The sequence below is a fragment of the Aspergillus undulatus genome (genome assembly GCF_047715775.1).
Source record: "Aspergillus undulatus strain CBS 261.88 unplaced genomic scaffold BDV17scaffold_12, whole genome shotgun sequence".
In the NCBI taxonomy this organism is placed as follows: domain Eukaryota; kingdom Fungi; phylum Ascomycota; class Eurotiomycetes; order Eurotiales; family Aspergillaceae; genus Aspergillus; species Aspergillus undulatus.
In genome coordinates, this window is record NW_027396616.1 from 50357 (window position 1) to 73901 (window position 23545).

The 23545-nt window shown below is 51.0% G+C and overlaps 12 protein-coding genes across 12 annotated transcripts; 4 read left to right on the forward strand and 8 right to left on the reverse strand.

Annotated features, from left to right (window-relative positions):
* Positions 1-659: 659 nt before the first annotated feature.
* Positions 660-1884, reverse strand: BDV17DRAFT_289253 (putative mitochondrial oxaloacetate transporter (Oac); the record flags this gene model as incomplete). Its single annotated transcript, XM_073761624.1, has 6 exons — positions 660-752; positions 804-949; positions 1003-1474; positions 1527-1656; positions 1727-1801; positions 1868-1884. 6 exons carry the CDS (start codon positions 1882-1884, stop codon positions 660-662), a joined length of 933 nt encoding a protein of 310 aa, XP_073617654.1.
* A 304-nt stretch (positions 1885-2188) lies between these two features.
* On the forward strand, positions 2189-3644 carry BDV17DRAFT_26700 (WD-repeat containing protein SWD2). The gene is made up of 3 exons (XM_073758321.1): positions 2189-2480; positions 2540-2759; positions 2808-3644. Exons 1-3 carry the CDS (start codon positions 2376-2378, stop codon positions 3578-3580), a joined length of 1098 nt encoding a protein of 365 aa, XP_073617655.1. The 5' UTR covers positions 2189-2375; the 3' UTR covers positions 3581-3644.
* On the reverse strand, positions 3644-5569 carry BDV17DRAFT_297410 (uncharacterized protein). The gene has a single exon (XM_073763488.1). It carries the CDS (start codon positions 5382-5384, stop codon positions 3708-3710), a length of 1677 nt encoding a protein of 558 aa, XP_073617656.1. The 5' UTR covers positions 5385-5569; the 3' UTR covers positions 3644-3707.
* A 492-nt stretch (positions 5570-6061) lies between these two features.
* On the reverse strand, positions 6062-7927 carry BDV17DRAFT_280462 (putative integral membrane protein (Ptm1); the record flags this gene model as incomplete). The annotated part of the gene is made up of 6 exons (XM_073759884.1): positions 6062-6340; positions 6393-7078; positions 7125-7165; positions 7217-7542; positions 7602-7799; positions 7853-7927. The coding sequence occupies 6 exons, from the start codon at positions 7925-7927 to the stop codon at positions 6062-6064; spliced, it is 1605 nt and encodes a 534-aa protein (XP_073617657.1).
* Positions 7928-8274: 347 nt separating this feature from the next.
* On the forward strand, positions 8275-9601 carry BDV17DRAFT_26759 (uncharacterized protein). Its single transcript, XM_073758379.1, has 2 exons — positions 8275-8392; positions 8452-9601. The coding sequence occupies exons 1-2, from the start codon at positions 8307-8309 to the stop codon at positions 9470-9472; spliced, it is 1107 nt and encodes a 368-aa protein (XP_073617658.1). The 5' UTR covers positions 8275-8306; the 3' UTR covers positions 9473-9601.
* Positions 9524-10642, reverse strand: BDV17DRAFT_26744 (DUF4112 domain-containing protein). The gene is made up of 3 exons (XM_073758367.1): positions 10363-10642; positions 10068-10282; positions 9524-9983 (listed from the first exon to the last, which is right to left on the reverse strand). Exons 1-3 carry the CDS (start codon positions 10432-10434, stop codon positions 9575-9577), a joined length of 696 nt encoding a protein of 231 aa, XP_073617659.1. The 5' UTR covers positions 10435-10642; the 3' UTR covers positions 9524-9574.
* A 367-nt stretch (positions 10643-11009) lies between these two features.
* On the reverse strand, positions 11010-13649 carry BDV17DRAFT_257542 (putative GTP binding protein (GTPBP1)). The gene is made up of 3 exons (XM_073757206.1): positions 13320-13649; positions 11737-13249; positions 11010-11681 (listed from the first exon to the last, which is right to left on the reverse strand). The coding sequence occupies exons 1-3, from the start codon at positions 13371-13373 to the stop codon at positions 11380-11382; spliced, it is 1869 nt and encodes a 622-aa protein (XP_073617660.1). The 5' UTR covers positions 13374-13649; the 3' UTR covers positions 11010-11379.
* On the reverse strand, positions 13627-14770 carry BDV17DRAFT_257546 (U4/U6-U5 snRNP complex subunit LSM3). The gene is made up of 4 exons (XM_073757207.1): positions 14486-14770; positions 14327-14419; positions 14218-14254; positions 13627-14166 (listed from the first exon to the last, which is right to left on the reverse strand). The coding sequence occupies exons 1-4, from the start codon at positions 14609-14611 to the stop codon at positions 14132-14134; spliced, it is 291 nt and encodes a 96-aa protein (XP_073617661.1). The 5' UTR covers positions 14612-14770; the 3' UTR covers positions 13627-14131.
* A 211-nt stretch (positions 14771-14981) lies between these two features.
* On the forward strand, positions 14982-17645 carry BDV17DRAFT_257548 (uncharacterized protein). The gene has a single exon (XM_073757208.1). It carries the CDS (start codon positions 14996-14998, stop codon positions 17288-17290), a length of 2295 nt encoding a protein of 764 aa, XP_073617662.1. The 5' UTR covers positions 14982-14995; the 3' UTR covers positions 17291-17645.
* Positions 17646-18798, reverse strand: BDV17DRAFT_257549 (PIG-L family deacetylase). Its single transcript, XM_073757209.1, has 2 exons — positions 18490-18798; positions 17646-18404 (listed from the first exon to the last, which is right to left on the reverse strand). The coding sequence occupies exons 1-2, from the start codon at positions 18731-18733 to the stop codon at positions 17692-17694; spliced, it is 957 nt and encodes a 318-aa protein (XP_073617663.1). The 5' UTR covers positions 18734-18798; the 3' UTR covers positions 17646-17691.
* Positions 18799-20477: 1679 nt separating this feature from the next.
* On the forward strand, positions 20478-22119 carry BDV17DRAFT_289263 (uncharacterized protein; the record flags this gene model as incomplete). Its single annotated transcript, XM_073761625.1, has 3 exons — positions 20478-20565; positions 20621-21001; positions 21053-22119. The coding sequence occupies 3 exons, from the start codon at positions 20478-20480 to the stop codon at positions 22117-22119; spliced, it is 1536 nt and encodes a 511-aa protein (XP_073617664.1).
* Positions 22120-22128: 9 nt separating this feature from the next.
* On the reverse strand, positions 22129-23544 carry BDV17DRAFT_257550 (amidohydrolase family protein). The gene is made up of 2 exons (XM_073757210.1): positions 22498-23544; positions 22129-22442 (listed from the first exon to the last, which is right to left on the reverse strand). Exons 1-2 carry the CDS (start codon positions 23480-23482, stop codon positions 22282-22284), a joined length of 1146 nt encoding a protein of 381 aa, XP_073617665.1. The 5' UTR covers positions 23483-23544; the 3' UTR covers positions 22129-22281.
* Between the last annotated feature and the right edge of the window lies 1 nt (position 23545).

Here is a 23545-nt window from a genome sequence, read left to right on the forward strand (position 1 = left end):
ATGTGCTCCCTTGGTCTGCGCGCCGCGCTGGCAGCTCCTTACCGATACCGACAAAGAATTACCCACTAACCCCCACACGCTCGAAGCCGATTCTTATGAATCATCGAGTAAGCTGAGCTTGGCCCGAAGGAACGCCCTTGCAAATTGTCTACGCGCTCCTTGGCGTGATTCTGGGTGCCCATTTGCAGATCTAGTAGTCCACTCGGCGTCGCCAGCGGAATTACGGATATGAGAATCAGCCCAAAACATTGTGTCATAGTAAGAAAAAGTAGGTTAGCGGTGCGAGTTAGCGCAGCCTTAATCAAGTGGACTGAATGTGGGGTGGTTTCAGCTTGTTCTGGATTGTGAGGTGGATGTTTTTGCGACGCGTCGAGGACGTGGAGCTGGGCGGCAGACGTGTCTTGTCCTACCTAGGTACCTTACAGGCTTACAGAGCTGAGAGAGGTAGTACGCACAATTTACACAATCTACTGACGGAATTCTGCCATGAAATGTACCCGGCCCCTGGTATTAACCAGCCCAACAATATATCTATAACTCGATCTATCGCATGGCAATCCAGCAATAAACGCCGTTTATATACATTCCAAAGCGCCAATCGAGATGCCGATTCGTCTAGTTTTCGCGACTTAAGGTAAGATGGGTCAAAGCTTGTAAATCTAGAGGCGAGCCTTGAGCGAGTCCGAGAGGAATCTATTCTCAACCCCGCGCATGAGCTTATTGGTCTGCTCGGCTAAACTGAGAGTCAGGATCTGGGAGAGGTTAGTTGTCAGTTCTTTCAATAGACACGATGAGACACTCACAGTGTGAGGCAGAATACGGGCTAGGTGGGCGAAGTAGCCCTTATAAATGGCAAGGATGCCTTCCCGTCTGATCGTCTTCATCAGACAGTCAAAGGCGCCGCTGTACAGGTTACCGGTCTGGTTGTACATTCTCGACATGATTGTATCTGAACAGGTTAGATGCGATCGATCGGGATTTAATCGTTCGGACGCCACATACCAGGGGGGTGCATAACGCAGCAAACAACGAACCCGGAGGCTGTACTGCTGGCCAAGTGAAGGGCGGGACCCTCCTCCATGCCTAGATGCTTGACCAGGCGTCTCTTGGCAAAGAAGTATGTAGGTAGCTGGACGGAGCTGCCGAAACCTGTCCGCACCATGGCCGCTCCCACTCCACGGTACAGTCCCCTAACACCCTCAGAGGCGAAGATCTTACGCAGACCGTCGAACGAGTTCCGGTATTGGTGTTGTGTGCCGACAGGGAGGAAGGGAGAAAATGATTGGAGACGGGTTTTGACGAGGAAAAATGGTGATCCTGCTGCGGCTCCGATGATGCCTGACGATGCACCAGCAAAGACGTTGATACCGAGGGACTGAACTTGCGAGTCTTTATAGACGGCGTTGGTGAGCCCGCCACGGATTGGCTCATAGAAACCCAAACGGCAACCATTTAGAAGGACTTGATAGATATACTGATCCTCTTGTCAGCTGCCACAGACCATTTCAAGTATCGCAAGCACGTACCGCCGACCCAATCCCCCGGAACAGACCCCGAGGGCCTTCGTTTTGCAGGATGACCTTTACACCGTGCAAAACACCATTGTATTTCTTGACTGCTTCTGACTTGGCTTGTAACTCTCCCTGTAATTGTAGACTAGGCGAAATCATCGATTAGAATGCGAACAGCGAAACGAGATCCGGCGGGCGAGAGGTAGATGGTATACCGGATCTTGACTGTCTCAAAACTGTGTGTGACGGTGACAGCGCCGCATGCTGCGATACCTCCGGCGATGAACGCGCTGTGAGCGATTCAATAGTCAGCGTTCTGTCGCGTGGGGTTTGCGACTGCGCAGGGTGTAGCATACCCGGTCGTTGTAGACATCTTAGAAGTGCCTCCGTAAGCGGAGCTGAATCGGCGGCGGGGAGCGAAGGAGAAACGTCAGGTAGGAGTGGAGATTCTCCAAACGTAGAGCGCTAGAAGAGATTGAAATGCCTCTCAAGAGAGCGCAAGCAGCAAAGAATAGGGCTGAGAATGGACGAGAGGTGTGCTCCGAATCAAGCGGCCGGAATTATAAATGTCAGAGCGCAGCCGCGATGTCGGGGATCGGCCTCGGCTAGACCAGGAACTCAGACCGACCAACTGGCCAAGCTTCGCCCGCCTGTAGCCGCCGGAGCGGAACAACCTTGTCACGCCAAGCGTGAAGCAAACGCGCGACTGAAGCTTTCTACCGCCAGGAACCAGCGTGGGACGCGTGATATCTCTGAGACTCTTGCGAACTTGTTGTGGGGAAGAAGAATTGCACTGTTTGGCGTTGCGATTGAAGCGTGATCGAACCATTTATCACTCAGATCTGCTCAGGTATTTCTTTGAATATGGCGGAAGGTGGGCAGTCAACACCACAACAGCTAGCGCAGCAACAATCTGCCCAACAGACGCAGAAGGTGTCAGACGTCATCCGTAGTTATCGACCTACGAAGGTTAGATTGGAACTCACCTTCCCTACACGATCTGCAGTCTAATTGTGTCGTTCATATAGGTCTTCAAGCCGGCCAAGCAAGAAAGCTTCGTAACGTCCATTGATTTCGATGACCAGGGAGAGTCCCTAGTCACTTCCGGTGACGACGACGCCATCCAAATATGGGACGTGAAAACGGGAAAACAAACAAAATCGGTGCCTAGCAAGAAGTACGGCGCGCACTTGGCTAGGTTTACCCACCATCCTCGCCAGGTCCTCCACGCCAGTACGAAGGTTGATGGTATGTTGATTGCGCCCGGCATCGATGCCAAGTACTAACTTTGATCAGACTCCTTACGGTTGCTCGACTTGCATAACGAAAGCTATTTACGGTACTTTCAGGGACATACGGATAAAGTGACGTGTTTGGCTCTCTCGCCGGGAAGCGATTCGTTCATTTCATGCTCCAAAGACGACACAGTCGCCATCTGGGATCTGGGGTCTAGACATGCACAAGGGAAATTGAAGCTCTCAACTCCGTATCTCGTCGCTTTCGACCCCTCCGCATCGGTCATCGCCATTGCCTCGCAGTCAACCTCCTCCGTTCTTCTCTACGACTTCCGAAACTATGATAAATCGCCCTTTACAACATTTGATATGGCTCAGTACGAGGAAAGATATACTCCTCAAACGCGTGGAAAAGCGTGGACTCGCCTTGAATTCTCCAATGATGGAAAGTACTTGCTTGTCGGGACAGATTACCATGGCCATTTTGTTCTCGACGCCTTTGAGGGTAAACTGGTGACTTTCCTGGTTGGCAAGGGTGGATCGCCCGGCAGGGCCGCTCCGGTCTCGACCACAGGAAAGCCTCTTGGGCAAGGAGACGCGTGTTTTACTCCTGAAGGGAGATACGTTATTGGAGGATCGGGAGATCAACACGACCTGTTGATTTGGGACCTGCAGCAGACGCCAGATACCAATCATTGTCTGCAGCCCATGATAAAACTACCGCATCGCAGCAGTACTGCACTAGTCGAGTACAATCCGAGGTTCAACATGATTGCCTCTGCGGACAAAGAGTTATATTTCTGGCTCCCGGAGGACAGTTCTAGGGGCGTTTAAAGCGAAGCTGGTCGGTGACTGGATACAAGAACGGCACTATGCGCATCATCGGCAATACAGGCAATCAGCACCAGGAATCTATTGTCTCATTCCAGGGCTACGTTATCTATGGGAGGATTTTCTAGGCTCAAGCTTTTCGGCCTTTTTCTTTTCCTATCAAGCTCCTGGCTGTGTCACACACCCATATTAATGGTCCCTTGAGATCTTCGTCATCTTTCTGCGCCTCGATCATAGCCTCAAGTTGCTTGACCACTGTCCGGTTGCTTGTTATGGTCATCATATCGGTGACCCAACCGTACATGAATACGCTGGTATTGATATCCGACAATATTTCTTCCACTTTCTGTGCGATAGGAGGCAATTTTGCCTGATTTTTTCCAGCTTCGATGACGGCACCAGCGTCAACTATCCTGATCGGAAGGCCTAGCTGAGAGGGAACCTGATAGTCCGATAGCTTTTGGAGTTCCTCAACAAGGAAACTTGGCTTTGCGTCGACGGAAGGAACGTCTCCCATTAATATCGTCATCCGTTTCCTCTCCGTCTCGGTACCGATTGTGTCCACGATCTCGCGCATTCTTTTGGCGGCTTCACTAGTGCATATCAGCTCGTGGGATTCCACGGCTGGCCACAGCTCTGTTGGTAACAAAGGTCTTTCACGTTCAATTTCGATCTGCCGGTTGATAGCCTTGTGATGCTTTGGGGAGGGTTCAATGGTCTTGTAATGGGACAAGTCTGAAATAAAGGCGAGTAATAGGGTACAATCCACGTTGAGCGTGGTCGTGAACCTCTTGAACCGATTAGGCAGAAGATTTCGGACCTCATCTTCGACAGACCCAGGAAGATCGTCCCCTTGCGATGTAAATGCATCCTCGCCGCAAGTGACTACCACGCCATGGCCGCGTATAGTCTTAATCAAATCATCCATCTCAGGACTCGACCTCTCCTCAATCTTTGGAATCACAAACCGCAGCCTCGGCCGCCTGTAATTCACCCTAACCAAGCTCGCAGCCTTTTTCATATCCCCAGCCAACTTAATCAACTCAATCTCATCGTCATCATCCTCACTATCCTCCCCATCCCCCTCAAAATTTCGTAAAACCGTCCTCTCTTCCCCATCCTCATCTCCATCGTCCGAGTCCCCCTCCCACCCCTTCTTCGCCATCTCAAACAACAGCCTCGTCTCCGAAATCGTAGAAACCTTCACCCACTCCTCCCCATCATCCGCAACAATATCCACAAAAACACTCTTCCGCTTCCCTTTCTCCTTATTGCTATCCTTGCCCTTGGTCGCCTGCGCATCGAAATAGAACCGCTTCCCGAACGCAACGAGCCCCGTACACGAGTGTTTTGCGACCGTCCAGACGGCCTCGTAGAAGGGTAGGTTTGAGGATTTGAGCGCGTGTAAGACGCGGAGTTCTGCTTCTTCTATTTCTGCAATTCTATTTTCATCTGTATTCGCATTCCCGTGTCGGTCTTGGTTGTCTTCTTCCGACCCCGCACTCGAGACATTGAAATAAAGCTGAAGCTGCGCAGAGAGTTTCTCCAGCGTCTTCAATTCCGAAAGAACATTCGAGCGCAGACTACGCACCTCGACAATCTGTGGGTTCCGCTGTGTTTCGGCCAGGAGCGTTTTTAAGGCGTCGAGTTCCGCGAGGAGGGTGCGGCATCGCGTGACGAGGGTTTGGGCGAGGGAGGCGGCTGTGGTGCCGTCGCTGTTGGAGTTGGAATTCAAGGTGGATGTTGATGACTCGATGGTATCGTTGGGGTTTGAAGCGTCGGTTTCGAGGGAGGCATTGTGGTTCATGGTGGATTGTGATGTTGTTCTACGAATTGAATGGGTGCGGGAATACTTGGAACTTTTTTGGACGGAGTAACTATGCGGGATGCTTATAATAGGTGTAAGCCATCACTAGCACCCTCTGCAGGTGCTACTAACACCTATGACTCATGAGCTATAGAGGGTACTAGTAGTTTCTTTCTTGTGGATAATACTGTATCTAGTTAAATGCATATCCGCTTAGGAAATCTGAGAAACGTTGCACGACATCGCGAGGGCGGCTTCATCGCGGGGATGCATACCAGTTGAGCCTCAAGCTCGAATATGGGCCACGAACTATGGTACCCTCTCTTTGTCCATGCGCCGATAAGGTGGATAATCCATTGTATACAGGAACATGTTTATGCAAAATGACAATGCAAGTAAAACGTTGTTCATCCATCATTGCGAATGCAGGTTCGACATATTATATAACGGGTTACGAAACAGGAAAGTAGTGAAACTTGGAGAACACCGAATTTATAACGCCGCCATATGCCGTCCAAAGTCGAATACAGTCAAAAGTCAAGATTCAAGAACCCAGTGCCCATAATTCTCAGTGAGATAGGCGGGCAAGTGAGTCTTGTCTTGGTATCAGTACAAAAACTATGCGACAACTCGTCACAGTTCGTTGGCCGCCGTCGCAAAAGAAAAGGAGATGGTGATTAGTCCATGTCCTTTGTAAGTGCTTTGCGTTCGGTTGAGTTGCGTGGCGAGTCCTCGTCGTCGGACCACTTATCGCCATCTTCACCAACAGCGAAGATCGTCTCGCCGTCCAGTGACTCCCGAGTTCGTGCCGCCGATGGAACAGGCTTAGGAGGTACCGGTGAGAGGTCACGACGAGGCTCGGATGAAGACTGCTCATCCAAGCCACCAAGGGCATCCTCTTCATCCAATGCACCGTTGAAAGATCGAATCTCGAATCCATCATCATCTTGGGCAAGCTGTGGGTCGTGTCAGCATCAAGTCAAGCGGTGCCGCTCTGGAATGACTCACCTCATCACTCATGGCGAATCGCCTGTTGTTAGCAGTGGGTCGCCATAGGTAGGCAATGAAGGCTAGATCAGCAAGATAGACGATACTCAGCCATCCATCAAGCACAAACCAGCGGCTCTTCCAGTGGTCAGGCAGGAAATCAGCTTCAGTGCGACTAGCAAAGGCAAGCGCATTGATGAAGATAAAGCCGAACAGCACAATGATACTACCCAAGAGACAGTACCAGAGCCTCTTGTACATCATGGCCTTAGTCTTCTGCTTCCGGTCGATAAGGTCTTTCATAGTTGCGTTCAGTGAGCTCAGAGTCCACACGTAGAATGCAGTCAATGTAGCCGCAAGTGGGAGTTCAATCAATAGAATCAGTATGCCGGCAGCCTCAGGTGTGATGGACAAACTCGCGATAGCATAGATCACGGCGAAGACGAAATGGGTTATGCCAAGAATACGGACATAAATCATGGTTTTGCCCAAGGACGGCTTGACCACACCGTATCCCATACAAACAATGAGAAGGAGGAAGAATGAGAAAGACGTGCGAATAGCGTTGAGGACAGCGACTATGACCATCAGCGCCTTCGCGCCTACGTTCAATCCATGTCGGTTTTGGTAGTCATAGAAGCCCCAAGTCATCAGCTGCTCCAGGATCAAGAAGACTAGGATAGCGGTGATGTAGTTTTGGACGGGTACTGGAATGTGTTAGCGGATGAGCGGAGGTCGGAACGAGGAACCTACAGATATCAAAGCGGTTCTGGAAGTATAGGAATGCCCAGTACCTATGCACAGTTAGTCTTGTGCGGGACAAGTAACATATGGAGTGAACATACGCGCCAATCACCGCATAAACAATTGTCAAGCCCCCGTAGAAAGGCAGCTTCGGAATCTGCGCCGCAGGGAGCTGGCCGTATGCATTTCGGAACTCCACCACGGCCTTGTAGTCTTGGCCAGAATAGCCATAGGTACTCACACAGTAGTATCCTGTCTTTTTTATAGGATAGTTGATGGCCTCGGGGTCCTTGAGGTGTACGGCTTTCGAGATTATATTGAACTGAGCGGCGTCGGTGGCATTTGGAGCGAGAAGAAAGGAACCGAGTTGACCTGCCGTACATAGTTCGGCTTGTACGCTGGCTTGGTCACAAATAGATCGGTATTCCTAAGAAATGAAAGTAAGCGGACCGTTTGTTCCATCGGCCGGGCAGAGGAATCGCATACCTCGGGATCCTCGGATACACGTCTTCCAATTAAAGGTTCATCGCTCCATTCGAATATCACTAGACTGACGAGAGGATCGCTGTCGTCGGCGGGGGTAGATTTCGCGAACTTGGTTAGGATGAGGGGGTCTGTATTCCCTCCCCAAGCCTTGCGGCTATACATGCCCGAACATTGTAACCGATGAGAGGGATCTTGTGTCTGCGATCAAGTGTCAGATCAAAACAGCAATTCACGGCAATCGACTGTCATACAATTTCCGCTTCGTTTGCAAATGTTCGTCCTGCCAGTAAGACGGACAACCCAAGGGCCCGAATCCAGCTTCTCATGTTGACTTTCCGATCGGAGCTACAAGGCGGGCTCCCTGGCTAAAAAAGAGAAGGGTTCAGTTGGAATGGGTGCTCATGGAAGGTTGAGGAGATGGATGAGAAATTAATAAAGCGTTCAGACAATGTCCACGGCTGAATCTGGGATAAGCCAGCACTGGTCGACGCAATTGTGGCTGACAAGCATGGAGAATACGGAGAAGTACTCTGGAGCGCGTTAGTTGACAGATTGGCAGCCTAGCCGTGGCGCATACGCAAGACACATCTTCACCGCCTGCTGCTTTTATTGCCCGCCCATTGCCGCCGAATAATTCTGCCTTTTGACAAAAAAAACCCCGCCATAATTTTGACTACTGGATGCCATTCAGTCAAGATCTCAAAGATGCCCGGGAAACAGTTGTCGAGACCTTGTATGGACTGCAAGGATGCAGAATCCATTCTGACTGTTCGTCGCCGCTCACTATGCCGGTATGTCTTGCCTGTTGAACGCTGGTCTTGCTTCGTTCTGACTCTTGTTCCCCGCATAGTGACTGCTATATACGATTCCTGGGATATAAGGTCTTTAAGCGCATGGAAAAGTATCGTCTTCGGAGAGATCTACCGAGACGCGGACCATGCCCGGTACTTTTGCCTCTATCCTACGGCGTCTCTTCATCGGTCCTCTTGCACATGGTTCACGCACAAGTCGAACAGCTGCTCGTGAAACCACACGCTCAAGCCTTTGAACTGCAAGTTCTCATAGTCGACCCATCAAGCATATCTCCGTCAAATCCACCGCACGACGAAGCCTTTGAGCTGCTCCAGCAGCAGTTCCCTAGAGCCTCGATCACTCGCCTTCCTCTGCATAGCATCTTCGAATACGTACCCGGTCTGGACGAAATTATGGTTCGATATGCTGGACAGGGATTCGCAGATGATAGTACACAATCTCCGGAAGCGCGCCTTAAAGCCTTCCGCGCCTCCATCACGTCGGCTACTTCCATCAGCGATGTCGATTCCATTCTGCTGAACAGACTCATCGTCGCTTTCGCTAAGAGCAAAGGTTGTCTTGGGGTTATATGGGGTGATTCGGATGACCGGCTTGCTGCAAAGACCCTCGCGAATGTCTCTGTTGGGCGCGGCTCTTCATTGACATGGCAGGTGTCAGACGGAACGTCTCCGTTCGGCCTGGAATTCAACTTTCCGCTCCGCGACCTGTTCAAAGCAGAATTGCAGGACTATGCGAATCTCTTCCCGGAACTCGTCAATGTTATAATTCCGGATGCTCCTCTCTCCGACAATGTACTCACCAAGAATCTGTCCATCGACCAGCTGATGATACGTTACGTTGCGACCCATGGAGCGAAGTATCCCGGTGTCATGTCTAATGTAACGAGGACCGCAAACAAACTTGAGGCGTCCCGACTGCCCACGAACGGGTCACGATGTGCTTTGTGTTCTACTTACATTTGCAATCCTGAAGGGGCGTCTACTCAATCTACCGCTGAGACCAACTCCTCGAACGTATTCTGCTACGCTTGTGAACGCTCCCGCCCTGAGCTAAGTTGATTTGATTATGAGGAAACAAAGACAACCAAGATTACATACAATATGTGTCTCAAAAGCTGCTCTATCGACATTTCAGAAGCGACTGAACCCCCGATTCTAGCATTATCTTCGTGCTGGACGATTTTCCACATACCCACTCTCCAGGTCGGGCTCTCGACCAGGCCTGCTCTTCTTCGAGTGTGACTTTTGCGGCAGAGCCGGACCAGCCTCCGAATCATACCGATCAAACTCACTCGACAAACTTGGATCAACGTCGCCATGCCGTTCCTGCCTCGAAACCTTCTTGGCGCCCTTTTCCCGCAAATACTTCTCAAGAGCAATGGCGTTTCGCGTGTTACACTTGTACGCAGCATCCGCTATATCGCCAACAAACGGAACAAGGCCAATGAGGAAGTCGATTATAATGTTGATCATCATCTGCATTCGAAGCTCCGCCGGGAGCCCGCCGTCGATACCCTCGCAGCTCTTCAAGACCATCATAGCGAGCGCGGCGTCGGCTGCGTCACCGATACTACAACATCGTTAGTCAAGATAAGATTCAAATCACCGCGCAGTGCATCGAGCGATGGGAATGGGAATGCCAATATCAACTCACAAAGGAACCAGCCCAATCACACTCCCCCACCCAAACTTCAGCCCGCAAAGACTGAAAAGACAAAGGTCAAGCCTGTACGCTCGGCGCTTGACCTTCGTGAGAACCTTGCTGTCATTTTCGGAGAGGCCAGGCGGGATGGCTTTGCGGCGCTTCTGTGTTTTTTTGCCGAAGGCGCGGCCTAGGCGCGACGCGGGGACTTCTTCGAAGTATGGGTCCTATATGCGAATGCTTGTTAGTTTAGATAGATACGAGGAGAAGCGACCATGATCAACCAGATGCAGTTTCGCGAACTCACCTCCTGGCCAAAATGATTCCTCGCCGACTCGGCGAGAATCTTCTTCCCGACGAAGGAGAATAGGAATGACATCACTCCGCGAATAAGCTAAGTATATGTATGGCAACGGATATCGCAAAGAGTCTATAGTCTCGTAGAGTTGTAAAATAGATTCAGGATCTAAGGAAGAATAAATAAGATAAACCAAGACGCGATAGATCAACGATAAATATCACCCTCCCTGGCGAATTCGCGAATTCCCAACAACCAACCTTTCAAGTTCCAACCCTTCGACCAGCAAACGTCATGCGCCAGCACATTCCAAACTGGAGTGCACAGCCACATCCACATCAGCGGCTAGAGATTCGCCAATCATACTGTGCACGGCGTTGATCAGCTGTGGCTTGCCTCCTTTGCTTTTGTCTCGGTAGTGTGCCGTGATTTGTGAGGGCTATTGGATCAGGCAACCCGAGTGGAACGTGATGGATATTCCGTTTCAGCTCTTTCGTTCAAATTCTCTTTCGGCGCTTATTTTTGTTTGGAGTACGTGGCGGTGTGGCAACCATACAACATCTGATTGAGCCTTTGACAGCTTTGGGCGCGAGAACTAGAATATATAGTGGCCGTACCCAAGAGATATATTCAAGAAGACGGCGTTAATAAGAACACATCTACAAAAGTAATTAAGGGCGCTAGGAGGATAATATGCCCTAGATTTCATCATCAGATTCTCGAAAACTACTATTGACCGATAATAAAGTAAAAAGAAGGAACTAAAATAAACGGTTCGCACAGCGACAGAAAACATAACAAGTGTAGCTGGAGCCCGAAGACGGCCTGTCCTCCTGCCCTGTAGAACCTGTACAGCTGTGCAAAGGAAAGGAAACCCCACGCCATAAAGAAGTCGTCATACTTCGCCCAGTTCATGACGTCGAAGTTTACATGTACAAAACGACCACGGCGCAAGCGCCCAAACGAGAGCGAAGTACAGACATCGAAGCGAAGTCTAGAATGAGTCAAGCAGAACCATAACCAGGATCAGTGCTTTTCTTTCCGCTCAAACTCTTTCCTCGCTTCAGCGTTCAGTGGAGTGCTGGCATCGTATCCGACGCTCTTGACGATCCCTAGACCCTTGGTCTTGCCCTCTCGGAACAGGACACGGTCACCGGGCGCCAGGAATTCAGGGCGCTGCATGAAGCGGAAGGCGACGAGGGCGCGGTCTCCGGTTCGAATGTAGGGGCGGTCGATGTCGATGACGGAGCATGTTTGGCTTACTGCGCCGACGTGGAGCATTGCCTGGTATCGAGGTTTGATAGTTGTCGCGTGCGAGAGAATAAGGACTATAAAATTAGTTAGAAAGGGATTGAATATTTGAATATGGCCAGGAGAGCCTACCCTCTGCAACAAATTCTCGGAACACCTTCGGCTGCTGATCCAGCTTCTTGAGAACGACCATTCCTTTGCGGACTTCCTTTCGCCGGACTCGCTTCAGAGCAAACGACCCAGACTGGCCGGCAAAACAAGCGTTTACTTGAATGCGCTTGCGCTCAATGGTCTTGATCGTGGTCGTTGTGAACTGGCCAAGGGAGTCGGGGCCGACTAGAACGGTATCGCCAGCATGGATGACACCCGATTTAGCAACCCCAGACACAACTGTACCGACATGAGGAACAGAGAATGTGTCATTGATCAGAAACTCGAAAGGTGCATCGGGGTTGTACTGTCCTCGGTAGGGAAGAATATTGAGGAACGTTCTGACGAGCTCCAGATTGTCTCCCGTCACGTTAGAGACCTGGAAGATAGGGCATATCCTCTGCGAGACGAACTGCGCCGCCGTATTGATGGTCTCTTCCATATCCTTGACGAAGATAGGGATTTTCCGCGCTCCGGGCGACTTGAGGATTTTGGTCAATTGGGAAATCGTCTCTTGCAAGATCTGAGGAGGGCAAATATCGATTTTGGTGATGATAACCATGACCGGCACGTTCAGCGCCAGCGCGATACCCAGGTGCTCTTTACTCATTCCGATGAGACCGTTATTTGCCGCAACCATCAGTAGGCAGTAGTTGGGATTGCTGCTCAGCATGCCGAAAACTGTAGTCCGTAGGTAGCGCTCGTGGCCAGCCAAATCGGAGAACGAGATGACTTTAGCAGACCGTTTCCCAATCTCCTCCCAAGACAGCTTGCGTCCCTGCGCGCTGCTCACGATATCACCCTGACCGTCAAAGCCCATGATTTCCAGGCCGACAGAGCTGGTCCGGCCGCTCTCGATTTCATGCTTGTGGCGGAAGAGATTCACACGGGCTTTACCACGTCCATCATCAAGACCCCCTTTCACGAGGACACCGAGCATGGTACTCTTTCCAGCGTCGACGTTTCCGACGACTGCCATGCGGATCTCTGCCATTTCCTCTATCGTCTCCGCAGGCTGCCGGACGAGGATCTTACCCCATGCGCCCTTTATCCGGTCGCTCGCAGTGTGTGATTCTTCGGGCCCGCCGACATTGTATGTTAGGAGTATACGGCAAAAGGCATGGAGAGTGGTTGCGGCTTCGCGCAGTCGCTGCAGGGCCGAATTCCACTGGTTGAGGCTGAGGGACATGGACTCGCCGCCATCCTCAACCCCGAGATCGAAGATGGTCTCCCCATGACCTTCATCTATCCTGCTCTGCAAAATCTCAGCGAGAGCCTTGATGTTTTCTTCGGCTTTGTCCTCGGCGCCGAACAGAAGGTCCTTCAACTTGACTGTCTTCGGGTCATCGGACAGGCCCAGCTGGTCCAGGATCTCCAATTCCTCGTGATCCTCATGCACGGCGGGATTTTCGCTGGTGCCATTTTCAAAAGGCACCGACTGAGCAGACCGGAGCGACTGTTGCTTGTCCGCGTATTCCGCGAATTCGCTGAGCGCCTAGCGTAGATACGACGGTTAGTGAAGGCGCGGGGACGAGGGGCAATGGGATAGGAGTCTTGCAACTCACAAGCTCGCCCCTTCGCCGGTCTTCAGCGGTGGGCTTCAGGCCGTCTGTACGCATTATTGGTGTTTATGCGCAGGCGCAGTGAATAAGAATAGGTGAAATAGTAATGATGTTGGCGAGAGAAGTGTATATGGTGTCAACTAAGACGGTCGCAAATGAGAAGTCGCCTGTGGCGGGTTCAAACACGTATTCGTACGATCATTCTCCGCAAAGAGGAGCTAGACTTAGGACATAGACGTGAGTATGAGTAACAAATTCAATAGGATGTGGTTGTAGGAAGAAGAGGAGGGAGTGGAGGGGGTTAAATACGGGCAAGGATGACGATTGAGGGAAGCTTTATCGATAGCCGCGGAGTGTCGGGGGTCCCTTGAGTCATATCTACAGCCTCTCTGCTCTGCCACAGCAACCACAGATATTTTATAGCTACTAGAGGCTGAAACTGACTCAAATAAGGGGCTGTGTTTGTTGGAATGCCATTGCGCTACAGGCCGGCCTTCATTTTGGCAATTCATTCATGATGCTCTAATGCCTAATCAACCTTTTGAAACATATCGCGCTTGATCCGGCGATTCTTACGATCCATGCTCCTGCATCAATGCAGACCCAGGTAGACCGGTGACAAAGCGACAAAGACTCGTGAGTCATTGTCATCATCCCGGGGACTGTGTCCGATAACCTTTCGCTTTGCCTGGGTTATCTGAAATCGTGGCACCATCATCATGACTCGTGAAGTCGGGGAATCATTGTGGAAAGTAACTCCCAGAGGAAGCGTTCTCTCTTCCAGACTTGTAGTATTTTATGTTCAGGTGGTCCGATCAGGCTTGGGGGGAGATTAGAACGACCGAGTCACCTGGCTGGGTCAGTCAAGTGGCCGAGGAAGGCACAGGGGGTGGTAGCTTACCTCGAACAAACAGCATCTCTTCCTGCTTCTTAATTGTCTAGATGAGCGAGAAGTCAATGTTAATCACTGTTCGTGACGTCGCGCGACACGGGGAGGGCAAGCAGCGTACTCGGATGGTTTCTTGCTCGTTTTCGTCCTCCTCCACCACGTAGATCGTCTCCTCGACTTCACCTAGAACCAGGTTGCAGTGACTATCGTAAGCCTGAGAGTAAATCGAGGATTAGTAAATGCCTTGAGAATAGCTAGAATGCGACGGCGATCGACTCACGTGTAAGCGACCCTTGAGCTCGCGATCACCCCGCAGCTTGACAAAGACGATTTCGTCGAGAGACAGACGGACCAGGTCCAGAGGTTCCGAGACGGAGGAGGTGCCCGCGCCCTCGGTGTCGGCCATTGTATCGAAGAGAGGGGATACTGAAAGGAAAGAGCGATGGCGACCAAGCTAAGCCGGACAGGTTCCAGTTTCCGACGGAGAAAAGAAGAGAGGAAGTGCCAAGGCTGGTTACTGTATTACTGTACACAATTAGCGCGGTTCCCCTCCCGGCGTGTTAGTGTTTCCCCAGACTCCAGCCTTGTTAGTGTCTCAGTACAACACCATTCACTGCCAGACAACCCTGCACAGGACAAAGCGCTGACTGGACCGTATGCCAATGGCAATATTAATAGCTCTAATAATGCTGCTGCTGTACAAGGGTCTTTCCCCCTCTCTCCTGACCATGGCGTCGTGTTTCTCTCCTCCCTTTCTCTTCCCCCTCTTGCTTTTCTGTAGTTCTTTGCAATGCGGGTGATTGTACGGCGCTGCCATCGACTGGCCTCTCACTTTCTTTGTCCCTCGTGTCGCCTCAGCCATTATGGCTTCCCTCACCTGCGTCCTATCGCTATCCCCGCGCCTCGGCTCGCACGAGGCTTCACCAACAGCGGATCTCTCGCTGCCTGGAGCTGGAATACCTCGACGACTCCAAAACCCAAGGCTAACGATCATGCTCAAGAGTCTGTGAGCGAACCTCAGAAGGAAGCTTCTCCCGTCAATGAGCCGCCACGCTCTGGCATTTTTCTTGGACGCAAAGACGTGGATCCGGAAGTTCTGAGGAAGGAGTTCTACTTGACCCTGGAGACCGGTCAACCCGATCAAGTGATGACTGCTATGCTTGACTATGACTGCGAGCACCTTGTTGCTACAATGCCACAGACTGTATGGATCGAAGCTCTGCACCTGCTGTCTCCCGCCTATTTTATCGAACCCTACAAAGAACTTTACAGGCCGATGCATCCGTACCATGTGGAGCGCAAACAATATAGAGGAGAGCATTCGACCTTCGACGACTTTGTTAGAAACCTCTCTGACATTATCCAAATTCGATTGTCGGCAGGTCATACCCTCGGCCTCGCTGAGTGTACTCACCTTCTAGATTGTGCTCGTTCTGTGGGCGATGCGCTGATGGCCGACCACATTTGGCACACCATGAAGCGAGACGGCATTGTCCCTGATGTTCAATGCTACAACCATTACATGGGGGCCAAGGTCTGGAATGGGGCTCATACAGGACAAGAAAAATACCGCCTACGCATGACACCCTTTGCCTATAGGAAACGAAGGTTCCAAGAAGTCGGATGGCGAGGTTACGGAACCGCAGGGCACAGTGTGCGAGTAGAAGTCCGGCACATATACAATGAAATGACAGAGGCAGGCAGTGAAGGCGATGAGACGACCGTCGTCAATCTTCTAATGGCGGCCGCTCGAGTGGGAGATAGGCGGGCGATGGAAACCATTCTCGTGACCTTTTGGAACGTCGATGTCGAGGCACTGAAAAAGGGGTTCATCGACAATGTCACCAAGTACGATCGTACCTCGCCCTTTTACCCCTCGGGTCAACTCCTGATTGCGCTTGCTCATACATTTGGTACCAATAACGACATGGATGCGGCAGTGAAGGCCATTGAGCATTTTTCTAAAAATTACGACATTGAAGTCCCTGAGACGGTATGGACCCAACTATTCGAATGGGCTTTTGTTCTATCACGCCCCAGATCGGGCCCAGAACCTGAGCGATCGCGGAAGCTCTTGGGATCCGATGTTGCCACCTTCCCATTTGTACAAAGACTCTTCGATACAATGACCAGCGAATATCTCAATGTTAAACCGACAGTGGAAATGCACACTAAGCTTGCTAAGACCGCATGGGTATGCAGGCGTTTGGAGCCTTTCTTGTACCACATGCGCGCCGCATACAAGATTATGGACAAGACAAGGCGCAAGAGTATAGCTGCGCGAGAAATGGTCGAATCATACTTGCGTTACCCTCGTTCGAATGGCACAGATATGGACATTTCAATCCTACGGTCAAAGGGCTTTGCAGATGCTGTACACGCCTACGATATCCTACGGTTTCAGGTCCTGCAGCAGACATGTATGATAGAGCGACTCGCGAGACTCCTGGTCTACAAATTCAGGAGGCGCTGGCGTGTTCCGGAAGGTACACATTGGCAGACTCAATGGCTGCCGCAGGTGATCGAGGAATGGAGGGACTTTCTCCCGCAATTCTTGAGATATCCCATGCGAACGGGCGAGGTCAAATTGTTGGGATTGACCACTTGGGTACACCCCCGTTTCACCACCCACCAAGGACTACAAGTCCGTCAACCCTCGCTCAACGATGACTTCATTCCCGACAAGGCCACCCTGGAGGAACTCAACGACGACGCCATCTGGACTTATTATAAAAGCAACATGTCCCGTCTGGATCTCAGTAACCCTGTGCTCAAGCGCCTTTTCGACCCCGTCATTGTAGATTACGATCACTACAGCGGCGACCCAGACTTTGAGGACGAAGAAGCCTTCGTGAATCCCGCTATCAGCAAGTTAATACTTGACCCTGGTGAGGAAGTGTATGTGCCGAGCTTTCATCTGGTGCGCTGGAGAGAGCGGGCGGCTGAATCCTATAATCGGAAAGAGTTAGCCCTCAGAAGGGCGTTCGGACCTCTTCCTGGGGAAGATGAAGATGGAGAAGGAGAGGGAGAAGGAGAGGCAGATGGAGAAAACACTGGAGAAAATACAATCCTTGCCCCTACTTGATTTTGTCTGTTCTTGCACCATCGAAGATGTGTCACGATGTTTATGGTTTCATTGAGTTGAGTCGCACTGATGTCTTTGGTCGTTCTTGTGGTCTAATGCGGTTGTTTTGTCACTGCACCAGATACCCGACACCCTTGTCACAGTTCATGTCATGGGCACCAAAAATCAACATGATGGCGATTCTGATTATTTGAGTTTTTCATGTTTCTAGTGTATGGGTGCCATATCCCGACTACGTTAATGCGCATTTCTCGGATTCTACATTAAATGAGCGAATGAAGTTTAATACGCAAGGAATTCTATATACTGTACATAATCCTCATCCTCCGTAGGTATATATTACATCCACTTCAAGAGTCCACAAACACCTCAACCCCCCTGACCCCAACAAGAAAAGAAATTTACACCGCCTCCCTCCTCAGATCATTAACAACCATGTACCGTCCAATCCCAATCCACCCCCACCGAAACCAAACCATCTGGCTCTGATGCGCCTTCACCATAGCCGACTGCGCCGTCATCCACTCCCCCACAGAACTAACAAAGAGCATTCTCGCAGGCATGCTCGCATCCTTACTCTTCTTGGACTGGCTCTTGCTCGTCGAAGATGAAGACGAAGAGAACGACGAGAAAACCCCCTCTACCACCCCGCCCACCATCGTAAACGGCGCATCAAGAACACCAATGTACTTCCGCAGCAGATTTGTCGTTGACAATGTATACATTGCCACGGGGCACGAGTACCCCGGCGCATCTTTCATAAGCATCGCCAGGAAATGTTTTGCGCCGTGGTAGAGCGAGCGGTGGTTGATGTGGTTGCTTATGCCGTGGTTGTCGAAGGTTAGGATGGTGTCGATTGTGGCCGTTGGTTGGGACGTTTGGGTTTTGCGCTTGCGCGTTGATGCTGTAGAGGAGTAGGAATTGGTATATGCGTCAGGTGCGAATGTTTGTAGGAGCAAAGAGGCGACATCGCTCTTCGTCCACTCGATGCTCATGGAGTCTTGGAATCGCGGGTCGTCGAGGACAAGCACGTCGTTGTCGCCGCGGATACCGAGGCGTTTTGCACTCTTTTTGAGTTCTTCGCGTCGGATGTGGCCTAGGCCGTCGGCGTCTCCTATATTCGCAACGATCATACCGCGTCAGCTTCGCATTCATTTTCCAACCGACCGGGCAGAACGACAGGAGGGCAACAAACATACCACTACTCAAACACAAAATCTTAATATGATTCCCCAACTCCGGCTTCGTAAGCGCCAGCAGCGTCGGCGCGAAGAACATCGCCTCGTCATCCGGGTGCGCGATGAGCAGACATATCCGTTTGTTGGAGAGGGTCGGAAACGTGCGTGCGAACGGGGACGTCGTTGTGGATGAGAGCGTCCAGAAAAGGAACGCGGCGGCGATGGCGAAGCCGATTGAGATGAGAGATTGACCTGGGGAGGACATTGGCGGGGATCGCGGGATTGATAAGGAGGTGGTGGGAACTTTCAATTAATTTCAGGGGAGACGCGACTGGAGGAAGAGTGACGTTGGAACTTGGCGTTCGGATGCGCGATGTGGAGTGGATGCATGGGGCGGCGTGGTGGAGTAGGGTTCGTGGTTCACAGTGCCATGTGGGACTGCCCGCATTTTGTATCTACGACGACACTTCATGCTGCACTTAGGGCTAGACTGAATATCGGCATACAGCACATAAATGCTATTGAGAATATAATATATGAGGCTGCTGTGAGCTGATAAATATGTTTCGGAACGAAATATATTCGCGGGATCGGTTCCTTGGTGGATACACCACCACACCCCAAAGATCTTCTCGTATAGCAAAACATGCTTCATCCTGTATTTTCATTGAGAAAAAACTTGTTACTCTTGCTAAGTTAATTGTAGCGCTTTTTCCTAGTCTGCGTAGACTAAGTCGCGTTGGTCTTCAAATTGAGAGACTTAGAGATGTGCGATATCAACGGTAGCTATATAAGGGCACGACATCAACACAAGAATAAGAGTGCACTGCTGGGAGAAATAAAACAAGAGAGAAAGACCATAACGGGACTCTATCTCTGGCCTCTGAAAGAACAGAATGAGAGTAAGTGAACCAAAAAGAGTGAATGTCCGGTGCCTTCTCAAAAAGAAAACGTCAATAGACGGGACCACTCGACCAGCGAGCCATAGTCAGCAGAAGCTGTCCTGCTTTCTGTGAACCATAATTCACGTTTGCTTACTCAATTCTTCTCTGTCCGTCGTCTTCAACGCGTCGTAACACTCTCATTCAGGGGGAATGAATGAATCGGTTCATGAATTCTGTATAATAACACCAAGACCCACTCAGAGACATACCAAGCAAAAAAAGTCATATTTTGGCGCTGGCCTAGCTGCAGCGAGGGTCGATCGCTCGACCAAACGGTTGCAAAAAATGGGGACAGGAGTGCGTAGTCTGTAACGAAATACCAGAGACCTCGAGTACTCTTGTTCGCCAGATATTCCAATCCACCATAGAGGCTTATATAGTGACCTTGCTTAACACAAATTCTCTCTTCTTTTCAGCGAATAGGCGTGGCTGGTCTCTTATTTTGAGATATTCTAAATTCTGATACTCTTAGCTATCGAATGAATCGAAAACTTAGTGCGGACTAGCCGGGTGTGTTGCCTGACGTAAAAAAGAAGTACGGTCGCGCTCAGAATGCCTGAAAAAGAAGAGGCCGCAGTCAGGGTCGATCTCCCAGCCTAGAGACAAAAAGGGATAATCCCTTATCTGTAACAGGAAACCGAGGGCCCCCAAGACCTGCCAGATATTCGACTCCGCCAAGGAGGCTTTGGTGCCAGGGACTGTTTTGGATTTTGTTGAAACACTGGATCTGCCTACCTTGAATTGCTCAATTTAGCAGCTGCCGGAGATTCCAGTGTCTCATATTTCAATATATTGATTTGACATACATAGCTCCAATTATAAACAAGATTTGAGTATAAACAGGCCGTGTGTTGCCAGAGTCAACAGAATAAAGATGACAGGACCCCATAAGCTGACCAGACCAAAGAAAGACGGGATGGCTGTCCCATAGCACCAGAGGCCTTCATGACCTGCTAGAACTTCCACGCCGCCAAGGAGGCTTTGGTGACAGAAATGCTTTCCACCTCTGCCCCTCAACGACTCTGTCAATCCTAGTCTTTGAGCATCCAATGACAAAGTATGCCAATGGATAGTACATTCTCCCCGTCTCCTGCACAGTTCGCTCTCGCTCTGGCCATCGTCAAGTCAAAACCAGCAGGTCGAGATCTCAAAGGTCTGCCAAATTCGATCCCTCTCCCAGAAAAACACCTAATTGACAATTTCGCTAGAGTACATCCTACAGATCAGAGCCTCCATCACAGCCTCCAAGTCCGCTGAAATTTCCCACTCTCCAGACAAGTTCTTCGACAGCGTCGCTTTCTGGAAACAAGCGTACGAGAAATCAGAAGCAGAGCAGAGCAAGCTACACGACCGCATCTTCGAACTCGAACAGCGGAATGAGGAGCTCAAGACAAAGTTGCATCTTCAAGAGGATCTAAAGGCCGAAAGTGCAACACGCAAGGATGCGTCCGCAGTAAAGGAGCCGCTGAAGCGCGCAGCCTCCAGCGGCAACACTTCGCGGAAGCGACCGAAGACGCAGCTGTCGCGCGATGAGGACATTCGGGCTTTTCGTGATGATGTGCTCGACCGATTGAATGACGCAGGGGAATGTAAGGTGATCATTTCAGCTACATTTTTCCTGTGCTGACATCTTTCGGAAGCTCCGAGCCCATTCATCAGGCAGTCCTACACCCTTCGGAAGACTCTACAGAGGCGACCCGACTATGCGAGAATTACTCGGGATGCTGCCACCTTATGCAAGACATGCGAAAACGAACTTATCAGCGCGATCCCAGAGAATTATTCGAAGGGGAAGTCGACAAAAGTGACCCCGACAGAGTCACAAATCTCACATCTCGGCTTGGTTGTACATTGCGTTGGATCCGCTATGAGCCTCCTTCTCCAAGCACTCAAGAGACTGTCAATGACCGGTGGCAGTGTGAAAGAGGCGAGAGTACTCATCTACCATATTGTTTGCCTGTACGAGGTGAGTCTGACCAGTCTGAAGAAATACTGCAAGGCCGTCTCTGTCCCAGTACCCCCGGCAGCCCCAGCAGCCCCAATTAGGGCAGAGTACGACATGCAAACACGAAGCAAAACAAGCAAGCAAACGGAATCCAGAAACGAATCCAACAGCCAAATCGAGTTAAACAGGGACGAAGGCGCTTTTAAATTGACCTCGCTACTAAACAGAATGCTTACAATGCTTGACCTGAGCTGCCCCGGGCACCGGCAGCTTCTAGAGGGCTTCATCTACATCCTGCTTAGCCGTGCGGGAAAAACCCTATGCCTATTCGTCTTCCAAGACCTAAAGCTACAGCCTCATCTTCAAATGGACCCCGATGCACTCCCCACCCCCGCCGGCCTGGTAGACGCCGAGCTCGACGACAAATCGCGAGGCGGCGCGCAGATGGACGCTATATACCTACTTTGGCTGCTGCGGAGGGCGTTAGTCGCCCTCAATACGCAGCCGTCGTCATCAGACCTTGCGGTGCCAGAAAGCCAGTTCCTTTCTAGCATCAAGACAAGATTACAAAGTACTCTTGTTCAGGCAGTCTTTGGCCCAGATCCAGAGTTAGGGCGCACTCTAGAACGACCGGCGCAGCCTGAGGGCAACATTGAGAGCCTCATTGAAGGCCAGCGAATGTCTGGGTCGACAATTCCCGACTGGTACATACGAGAGGTCTGGGACCTTGTAGGGTGGGAGGTGCTGAATAACAACAATTGATGGCAATCTGTTGCCTTATGCCATATGCAACTATATCCCTTGTATTTTCTCTTCGATGATGCTATATGTATATACATGCAAGATATTTGTGAGTTCGTCCTGTTGTGTTTGTTGCGCCTTGCGGCAGCAAGTTATACTATACGAAATAGTTTGTTGAGTCTATTATTTGAGATCCAAAATGTGAGCAGCGTTACCGCCCAAGACATCGGCAACCGTATGGCCATCTGTGCCGAACGTCGCGTGAACCGCCTTGTAGTTTGTCGTTACGCTCGGCCAGTCAGCTTCTTTCGAGTCCAGAGGAGGGAAGAACGGATGGTCGGTTCCTATAACCAGGTCAGCATCTAGAATCTCAAACACAGCCAAAGCAAAATCACATACCGAAGAGAAGACGATCCGAGCCCGACGCAGCAATAGCCGCTTCCAACCCAGGCTTGCCGTATACCACCGCGTCCAGATAGATATTCGTCTTGAGCACATCCCACACGCTTCTCTGCGGCCCGGGGACATCACCACCGCCCGAGACAAACTTCCGCTCATGGAGGATACAGCTCTCGATCCGCCCAGCGAGGAAAGGGAGCGTTCCACCGGAGTGAGCGAGCAGTATCTTCAGCCGCGGGAAGCGGTCAAAGACACCAGATAGCAACATCCGCGTTACCGCAATCGTGGTCTCGAGCGGGAACCCTAATGCCAGGGGTAGAACATGGCCGTATCGACCCGTTGTTTCAGAGCCACCAAAGGCCTCATCAGGCAGACCATAATGCGGATGCAGGAACATAAGCGTGTCTGTTTCCTGCAACGCCGACCAAACAGGGTCGAGTTCTGCGTCGTCTAGCCCCTTCCCCAAGCCAGAGGTTCCCATAATCACACCCCGGAGATGCTTCAGCGTCTTCAATCGCTTGATCTCATTGACAATAATATCAGAACTAGGCGCGCTAAGCGGCAAAGCACCCATAGCGAACAGAGTCTCCTTCTTATCAAGAGGCAGCGCATTCTCTGGGTCCACAGCCTGATTCACCTTCGCACAAGTTCTCTGCAGATCATCGTTGATTCGTTCCGCCCACATCTGGGCCTCTGCGGGCTCGACAAAATCCAGCCAGGGATTTGCGAGCGAGATCACGCTGCAGTTTATCCCGTGCTGCCGCATGAAGGAGAGCTTCACGTCGATGTCCCAGTAGGAGGAGTCGACGGGGCGGCCGCGCTGGTCAAGTGGGATTGTGGTGGCGTCGTCTGAGGAGAGAATTATCAGGCGCGGGTCTGCATTGTTGGAGGGGTCGTGCACGTAGGGGACTGTTTTGCGGGATCGCAACATTTGCATGTATGCTGGGGGGTAGACGTGGGTATGGATGTCGATGATAAAAGACATTTTCGCTGTTGGCAATCTAAGACTGAGCGCTCAAGCAAATGCGAAAGAAAGCAGGAGTGAAAA